The following is a 9,446-nucleotide window of genomic DNA, read 5'->3' as shown; positions in this document are numbered from 1 at the left end:
CTGTATTGGAGAACCTCAACCTGTAATTTTCGGTTTTGCATGTTTCTTTTGTCAAATCACAAAGGGAATCAGAATGAATAATAAACAACTCATTCTGTCTTAGAATTGATCAAATAACTTGATTGCCGTGAGGCCTGTAATGCAGTAATCAGATCTGTCTTGTAGTGATGTGTTTGTGGTGATTTTGCTGGCCAGGATAATGGCATATTCTACAGTGAGGATGGAGGAACCAGTGTGTCTGATTGAGAACGACGCTGATGGAAACCTCCAAGTCGTGTCTGACTCTGTAACGATCCTGAAGCAGATCCAGCAGCCTGTTGTGGTTGTGGCTGTGGTCGGGCTGTATCGCACCGGCAAATCCTACCTCATGAACAAACTAGCTTTAAAGCAAAGTGGTGAGATTGTATAACTAGACATTAAAACATTTTTCTGTAGTTTACATTGAATGCATGTTATTGTTAAAACATTTTTCTCATGTTTCACTGTGTTTAGGTTTTGCCCTGGGAGGCACCATAGAGTCTAAGACTAAAGGTATCTGGATGTGGTGTGTGCCTCACCCCTCTAAACCTGGACACACTCTGGTGCTGCTGGACACTGAGGGACTGGGGGATGTTATGAAGGTAGGAATACATATGTCGACTGCCATAAATATTGACGTCGCAGGGCAAATTCTCAGAGCATTTGAAAATTCTGGGCCAATTTCTTTTTCGTTTCATATAATTTTCTCCGATATCTTTAAAAGGATCTCTTATCTTTTAACACCCTATAGAGAGACGTGCACCACGCATGTTCATATACAATTTCGGACCAATCTGACTTACAGTTGATTTTAAGTGAAGTTTGGCCAAATTTTCCACCTGCAGAAAAATCCATCATGGCAGACTTTATGGGTTCTTGAGGCAAATACTGTATGTTCCCCATGAGGAAAGACACATATGTACCAAGTTTCATACATTTTCATACAACGGGGTAGAAATGCCAGCATTGTGAAGTTACTTGATTTTCTATTTGTTATTATAGCGCCACCTATGGTCTAATCATGGTAATTATTTCTGGCATTGTTACTGATGCTCTCTAGTTGTGGCATACACATTTATAGCATTTTTGATCAGGTGAGCTATTTGACCAAAGCCAGGAAAAGAATAATACGAAGAAGTATACCACCAATAACAATACTGGTAGTAGTAGTAGTAGTAGTAGAAGGAACACCAAATATATAAAACTGCACACTTTTGACTGCATCAAAAATGGCATCAGTTTAAACGTAATTTGTCTTACTGCCAGCCGGCACCAATTATCCCACCACATCCTGTAGCTCCCTCTACAGGCCAGACGCTACATGCTCCCCACAGAGCTACGGCAGCTGCCTCTCCAGTATCTCATCGACTGTTTATTGTTTTTATATTATTCAGGGAGATGAGAAGAATGACACCTGGATCTTCTGCCTGGCTGTGTTACTGAGTAGCGTCCTGGTGTACAACAGTATGGGGACTATTGACAACAAGGCCTTAGAAAACATCAAGTATCCTTTGGTGTGTGTGTGTGCGTGCGTGTGTGTCTGTGTGTGTGACAAACCTCAAGGGATAAGTATTAACTTAATCAATTGATCGATTAACCTTTGTTAGAGTTTTTGTATAATTTGTACTAGTGTATGTTTTTCCTTTGGAACAAGTTTTCCTCCTGAACAGCACCCCCTGCAGCTACGTGACTGAACTGACAGAGCACATCGAAGTGAAGACCAAGGCAAAGGGAGAGGAGGCCAAGTCCAATGAGTTCGTGAAGGCCTTCCCTTCCTTCGTCTGGTCCGTCAGAGATTTCTCTCTGCTTCTAGAGCTTGGCGGACAGCCCATCACTGCAGATGAGTACCTGGAGAATTCTCTCAAACTGGTGAAAGGTGAGAGTTCTGATCATAACTTGCTGATGATGACAAACATCTTACATACTGTCCTAAAGAATAAACTTCAGGATGGGACACAACCACTTTATTAGGTAGAACTTTTCAACTAAAGCAAATATCTAATCAGCCATGGCAGCAATTCAATGCATTTAGGCATGTAGACATGGTCAAGACGATCTGCTGAAGTTCAAACCAAGCATCAGAATGGGGAAGAAAGGTGATTTAACGTGGCATGGTTGTTGGTGCTAGACAGGCTGTTTTGCGTATTTCAGAAAGTGCTGATCTCCTGGGATTTTCCCGCACAACCATCTCTAGGGTTTACAGAGAATGGTCAGAAAATGAGAAAATATCCAGTGAGCAGCAGTTCTAATGGTGGTGGTGGTTTAATGGTGTGGGGGATATTTTCTTCAGATCTTCAGTATCTGCATTATGTTATAATGTCAATATGAACCAACATCTCTGAGGAACGTTTCCAGCATCTTGTTGAATCTATGCCACAAAGAATTAAGGCAGTTCTGAATTCAAAAGAGTGGATCCAACCCGGTACTAGCAAGGTTTGCCTAATGAAGTGGCAGATGAGTGTAGTTTATTCATGAAATAGCAGTGATTTCACTTTGTTTAACTTTCTTGTGAACATTTCACTTCTACTATAGTTGAAAGCGTGTCTATATGCTTCATTTCCTGATTAACCAGGAGACCCCCAGAAGAACCCTAAGCAATACAAGAAGAATGAGGAAATCAACCGCCCTAAGGAGTGCCTAAGGAAGTTCTTCCCGGTAAGGAAGTGCTTTGTGTTTGAGCGTCCAGCCAATACTGAGGGCTTGCAAAGAATGGAGGAGCTGACAGATGCAGACCTGGATTCCAAGTTTGTCCGGCAGTCCAAGGAGTTCTGTGATTACATCTACACCAACGCTGAGACCAAGACCATGATAGGAGGCCTGAAGGTCACTGGCAGCAGTGAGTAACCTGCATCTACAGCCTTTACTTATGTACTGGTTTGCTATTCAACTGTTGCTGCAGCCTTTACAAAAGCAGTGCTCTACTACTGATGTCAGTATTTGTGTAAATACTATGTGATAGCCGACTTCAGATTCCAAGGCTTGATTCCAACAGTCTTAGACCTTGTTGTGCTGACGGTACCGTGGCCAGTCGCAGCATGCTGTGTTCATCTCCAGTTGAGCTGTTCACTCATCCTGGAAGCGATAATCTCAGGACCATTTTTGAGGGGACAATTTGAACATAGACAGAGCCTCTTCAAGAAAAATAAAAAACACAAAAAACACATGTTCTATTGCGTGTTCTATTGTGTCTATTATGCCTTTCTCATGGCAGCAGGAGATGGGCGTCTTTGAAATGCGAGCTGCTCGCAGCTGCAATCATGATTGGTGAGAGGAAAAAACCTCTCCTCCTGGCTGCAGTGAAATGCAGAGAGTCCAGAAATAAAAAATATAATTCCTAAAATGTTCTCATGGGCATATGCACATCTGGAATTATTGCCAATGTCTCATAAAGTTTAATATTTTAGGAGAGAATTATGTCAAACCATAAGTGATTACAATCTGAAGAATTGTTGCAAGACTGGTAATAACACAATTCAGGATAAAGAGAAGCACAGACCCATAGATGGATGATGTTGGTGTATGTACAAGCTGCTGTGTAAGATCTACCATGTCTTCTGTCTCTGTCAGTGTTGGCAGACCTGGCTGTCAGGTACACGGAGGCGATCAGCAGTGGTCAGATTCCCTGTCTGGACAGTGCAGTGGAGGCTCTAGCCAAGACCCAGAATTGTACTGCTGTAACCAAAGCAGTGGAGCGCTACCAGACAGAGATGGCCAGACAAGTGACCTTCCCTACAAAGACCCAGAAGGTGCTGTCTGATATCCACGGGGCCGTGGAGAAAGCAGCTCTCGAGACCTTCATGAGTCTCAGCTTCAAAGACAAGGAAGAACATCACCAGTCGAAGCTCATGGTATTGTATTCTTTATGTGGACTGCTTGATGAATGAATGAATGGAATGAATGAATGAATGAATGAATGAATGAATGGACTTTATTGTCATTGCTACAGTACAGGTACCAAACAACGAAATTAAGGAGGGGTGGCTCCCCTGGTGTTAGGAAAAAAAAAAAAAAAAAACTTTAAAAAAAGAATCACAAGAAGGGAAGGAGCTGGTTTACATAAATAAAGGCTATGTACACTATCCACTGTACTATACTGTACAGATAGACGACTAGGGTTGTCATATTTCACAATAGTATTGTTTCACGTTATTTAAAGTGTCACAGTTTGCAGGCTTGAAATGTACATGTTTGTGCCTCAGCACTACACCTGATTTTTTCAGTCCAGCAGCTGCCATACAATCCGTCCAGACTGTCCAGGGCCCAGAACTTAGGTCTTTGCTGTGTTCAGGGCCTGGACGGCCCTGTGGTAGAAGCTGTTCTTCAGTCTGTTTGTCTTAGCGGCCAGAAAAAAATCCTTCTCTCTCCTTCTCCATTTAAATCTATCCCTTTCTCTTATTCTGTTGATCCCTCTGTCTCTCTCTCTCCCTATCTTTATCTGTCTCTCTCCAATCCTTCTCTTATCTACAGAGTCAGCTGCGGACTGAGTATAATGAGATATGTAAGAAGAACATTGAGGAGTCTCTGAGGGTGGGCAAGGCTGTCATCACGCGTGTGTTTGAGCCTCTGGAGAAGGCTGTGGGTCAGGGATCCTACATGCGTGCAGGAGGCTACAAACACTACCGTGAAAACCTCAAGAAGCTGATCGAACAATTCAAATCTGAGGGAGGCAAAGGATTTATGGTATGCACGTGGAGACATTCAACATTTTCAGTGCATAGTGAAATCACTCACTGATTTTACAGTTTATTTCTTAAATTCACTAATAAAAATGCATTTCATTTTTCACTGAACCTTTAGCCACAATAGGGCTAATGGCATGATTTTTACAATTACTGATTCTTTAATGTGTGTTTTCAGAGTGAGGAGATATTGAGCGACTATCTCAATAGGAAGGCTACCATAGGAGAAACTATCCAGGCAGCAGATGAGTCTATCAGCAAAGAAGAACAGAAGAGGGAAGGTAAGAGATGGAGAGATGCCTCCTCCCATATCCACTTCTCTTCCTGAATAGGAATAGTTTTGAAGGAGGCACCTTAAAAAGTGACCCTTGACCTCAATTAAGGCAGCATTAAAGCGTTACTTCACTCAAAGTACATGTACAGTATATAACATTAGTTTGTGTCCCTCATAGATGACAAAGTTATATTTACTTCCTAGAATAATGTTGCAGATTCCAGGAAGTAAATATACGTTTGTCAGTAGGATGTCTGAGGCTGTAATGCACATCATTGGGACCATATGGTGGATTGATAAATATATTTGAAAAAGTTCGAGTAAAGTTCTCCTTTAAAACAGCTATCAGTGATTTCTGCATGCACCAACTAGATGTAAATAATGGGAAGTAAGATGAAAGCACAGGTGGGTATACCTGCTGGGCATTGCTGCCTGTCGCACCTCCGACGGTGTCAGTGGGCTGACTGCAGGGTCGTCAGCCGGGAGCCACCCTTCACTGATGTTTCGCTCCTTTAATCCCGGAACATCTCGAGGTGGTGGAGCAGTGACAGGGACGTCTCCCTGCCACTCCCTGCAGCCAGCCCTAGGATCCTTCTTTCCCCCACGCCTAACATACAAGTAGCGCTAGATTTATTTGAACTAACTGTAGTGCTCAAGGAATAACATTCCCTGAGAGCAGCATTCATACAGTACAGTAATAAGTAATTATTTATTTGGTTATGAAGACGTACAACATGTTCTACTCATAAAGGTTTGACATTTGTTAAATGTTGTGAATGATTACATTATAATTAAACCCAATTTAAAATCAACCAAAAGCCCTTCATCAGAATCTGACATTTTTTATAGTATAGTAAGTATATTTGCACATACAGGACATTGACTTGGTGAGGTTGGTACATAGGACATACAAAACAACAATATATAAGCAAAAATCATTTAAAAGAAAATAGCAAAAAATAAGAACAATAAATGAAGTAGGCTGTAAATTAGGAAAAATGTATATGTGTGTATAAAAAATATATATAAATGTAATATAACAATAATAATAATTGACCAACTCCTTCTGTTCTCTCTCTCTCTCTCTCTCCCTCTCCCTCTCTCTCTCTCTCTCTCTCTCTGCAGTGGAGAAGGTGAAGAGGGAGGCAGCAGAACAGGCTAAGAGAGCGGCAGAGGAACAGATGTTGATCCAGAAACAGCTGATTGAGGACCAGAAGACATCAAATGAAGAGCATTTGAAACAGCTGGCAGAGAAGGTTCAGGAAGAACGAGAGTTTGCCAGAGTGGAAAATGAACGATTGCTGGATGCCAAACTTAAGGTATGTCGTAATAGGGAGAGAGAGAATTCCAGTTACAGTATTTTCCCAAATACTGAGAGAACCAAATTTGGCTGAGGTGAATCCATTCAGAAAATCTCTGGAATCTTCATTTAACTCATCTAGTGCAGAGGGTAAAGAAAGTTACCCAGTGGTCAACATTCTAGAGTGTTAAGGGTGACTTTATTAACAAAAAATGCATCAATAATGATGCTTCATTTTGTAGCCAATCAAAGTATTGTTACGAGGTAAATACCATATAGGACACTCTGCAATCTAGGTGGTGAGTGTTCGGGAATTCTTCGGCAATTGGTGAGTTCATATGTATTGTTTTTTTATTGATTTCAGGAGCAGAAGGCCCTCTTAGATGAGGGCTTTAAGAAGACGGCAAAGGATATGGACGATAACATAAAGAACATCAAAGATGAGATTAATGGGTCCCAACAGTCCACCTTCTGCAAAGTTCTGGATGTCGCAGGCACAGGGGCATTGCTTGTCCCTGTTTGGGGTACAGTGATTGGGGGCGGTCTTCTAGCCACGTCCAAAGCTGTAGAGTATGGACCCAAGCTTTGGAATTGGATGTGGCGAAAAAAATAGAAAAAATTAGGGCATCCCATGAAATATTTTTCTATTTTTTAAATAAATATAGACATGACATTTTTCTGTTTGTCCCAGATTATGAAAGTGCAGATTTCAATCAAAAGCGTAAGCTTACAAATGATGTGTCATACATTGAAATCAGTTGAAGAAGATATGCTTATTTGAATATTGGTCCACCTTAAACGAAATAGCGGAGAATCACACTCTGAATCAAAACACATCAGGCACAAAGTATTTAGTGATCCTAAACCTGTTTGTTATATCGAGTGCAGCTCTTCAGCACTTCAACTTTCGTAATATGCAATGAAAACAGAAAACATAACTTTTATTTTTTATTTTTTAAAGAACCAAATTTTTCTCTCTTTGTCAGCAGACCGTGTCACATGTTGAAAAAGACAAAGGTTTTCATGGGGTGTCCTATCTTTTTCACATGACTGTACCTTGAGATTGTTAGAAAAGACGAGATTAACAGATGAAGACTTTAGAGTGTTTATTTTCCTAGCATGTGCAGCTTTATTACCAATAGGTTTTCAATCACGCTAACTCATGAAATATACCCCCTGAAGGCTATGTAAATCATAGGTATGTATATATCTACATACGGCATCATAGTGGTTTGAACACAAAGCGCATACGTGCAGTGGAGGAGCGGGGGGGTTCTAAACTTCAGGCCCCAGACCTGGTTTTGCAGTTGTCAGTAGATGTGCCTGCACACCCCACCTGCACATGTTGCTTGTTTTCAACTTCCATTCTTCTCTCTCATCTTCCCGTCTACCTAGCAGATGTCTCTGGCTGGTTATCTTTTTGTTAAGCACAATAGCAGTATTTATGCAACACAGTCAACATAGTCAAATAATTACAGCAGCATTTATAAAACATATGAGCATTCATGGCTATATTCATCTAAGACAGTTCTATCAATGACATTTCTATCACAGTGTACACTTATCCTTATCTTATTGTAAATTGACATATTTTGGTTTGAAAATGATCTCTGTTTTCATCTATTTCTTATCAGACAGAGAAGGCTTTCTTTCTTTAGATTCAAATGTCAGATTTCCCTTATTTTTGAATATTAATAAACTGAACAATTCCATCCAAACACCATGAATAATCTGCATTTTTCTAGAGTAAATCTCTCATCACTTCTTATACCAGAACAACTGTCCTTTGACTGCAGGGCTATATGGGGGCCTGTCCTCAAGTGTTCAGAACCTTTCCTCTGTGACTTCCTTTGATGTTCGAGGATGGGCTGCTAAAGTAGAAGTACTCCATGTTGCACTACATTTTGTTTTCAGGACCCCTGCACTGGAACCTACTGTGTTATTTCTATTGAAGGCACTGGCCTCTTAACTCATCCTTGTATGAAGGTCGTGGTCTAAGAGAGTATTCACAGTCATCTAACGAAATGCTAAATCTTTAGAGTGGTTAGTTCGACATAGTCTGGCAGCATCTTAACGGTTAATGTGTAATCTAGTTCTGTGGCTGTGGTGTGTCCGTCATGACTTTGATACACATGGGAGGATCATCATAAACTTGTTCTCAGAATAAAGTCCTTGTTAGAGTGTTTGGTTGGTTTATTTGACTTCCATCACGGGTAATAAACACAGAAATGCAAAACATTTATTTACAAGTGCCCCTGATTCATGCAATGACTGAATTCATCATTCTCAACACATTCCCTTTTGAAGTTCATTACTGCCTTCAGTGCCTTGCCTGCCATAACAAGATCATCTGATGTGACATTTGCTCTGAGATAAAACAGAGTATATAAAAGAGTTCTGTGTGTGATGTTGAAGTTAGGCAGTGGAGTATCTGTTTGTCTGAGTTGTTTGAAGTCACCTCAGCCCCTCTCACATGAGCTCCTTGTAGTAGGCCTATGTGATCGTACTATCACCCTTGAACCACTTGTGGCGTCCGTGAGTTCACCCTGCAGCCACAGTGTTGCTACGGCCTTATCTTTCTGTCTAAATACAGTACAACAAACAACACAAGTTCCACTGGTTTCAGGTCTAGCATGCAGGTGTCATATCTGAGTTGACAGGCCTTCTGATCATCATTCAGTTGATCTTTGGCTTCTGGCCTGGGTGTCTCTGTGCAGGGCTGGTTACGGGCTGCTAGGTGCGGTTGGCTGGGTCAGACTGTCCTGGCAGTGCCACTGGTGTGATGGATCATATTGGTCCAGGTCATGTGTGTGACTCTGTGGCAGGCTGGGCGATTCAGGGGGTTGGGGTGTGTTTGTGTGACCCAGTGCCGGGCTGGGTGATTCAGGCCCAGGGGGTCGTCGACGTGTGTCTGTGCGGCTCAATGCCAGGCTGAGGATCTCTGTTTTCTCCTTGTAGAAGCGGAGCTCATTGCCATGGCTCCTGGCCATGCCCAGCTCCCTCTGTGCTGCCTGCAGCTCCGCGCCCAGTTGCCCTGGCGATTGCTGCTCCCGTTCCAACCAATCCAGAGCCATGCTGCTGCGCAAACATGCATCTAGTCCCCGTCGTAAGTAATAATCGATCACACTCTGAGGAGGGAGGGTCAGAAAAATAATTATAATGAGTAAAGATTTTG

General features: G+C 41.8%; 2 protein-coding genes across 2 annotated transcripts in view; one reads left to right on the top strand and one right to left on the bottom strand.

The window, feature by feature from the left end:
- Positions 1–199: 199 nt before the first annotated feature.
- LOC308157808 (guanylate-binding protein 3-like) lies at positions 200–7,957 on the top strand (the record flags this gene model as incomplete). Its single annotated transcript, XM_080531409.1, has 10 exons — positions 200–395; positions 493–620; positions 1,413–1,522; positions 1,701–1,894; positions 2,591–2,854; positions 3,586–3,866; positions 4,486–4,698; positions 4,876–4,978; positions 6,097–6,290; positions 6,636–7,957. The coding sequence occupies 10 exons, from the start codon at positions 200–202 to the stop codon at positions 6,882–6,884; spliced, it is 1,932 nt and encodes a 643-aa protein (XP_080387535.1). The 3' UTR covers positions 6,885–7,957.
- A 1,037-nt stretch (positions 7,958–8,994) lies between these two features.
- LOC308157807 (protein limb expression 1 homolog) overlaps positions 8,995–9,446 on the bottom strand; it is a gene marked incomplete at both ends in the record, with an annotated part of 4,049 nt that continues 3,597 nt past the window's right edge. The window contains one exon of the mRNA XM_080531408.1: positions 8,995–9,399. Within this exon, the coding sequence (XP_080387534.1) occupies positions 8,995–9,399 (405 nt within the window). The remainder of the gene's footprint in view (positions 9,400–9,446) is intronic.

The sequence above is a fragment of the Nansenia antarctica genome, assembly GCF_963989245.1.
Source record: "Nansenia antarctica genome assembly, chromosome: 5".
Classification (NCBI taxonomy): domain Eukaryota; kingdom Metazoa; phylum Chordata; class Actinopteri; order Argentiniformes; family Microstomatidae; genus Nansenia; species Nansenia antarctica.
Note: the sequence above shows the minus strand (reverse complement) of the source record. Positions and strands in the feature narration are given on the sequence as shown.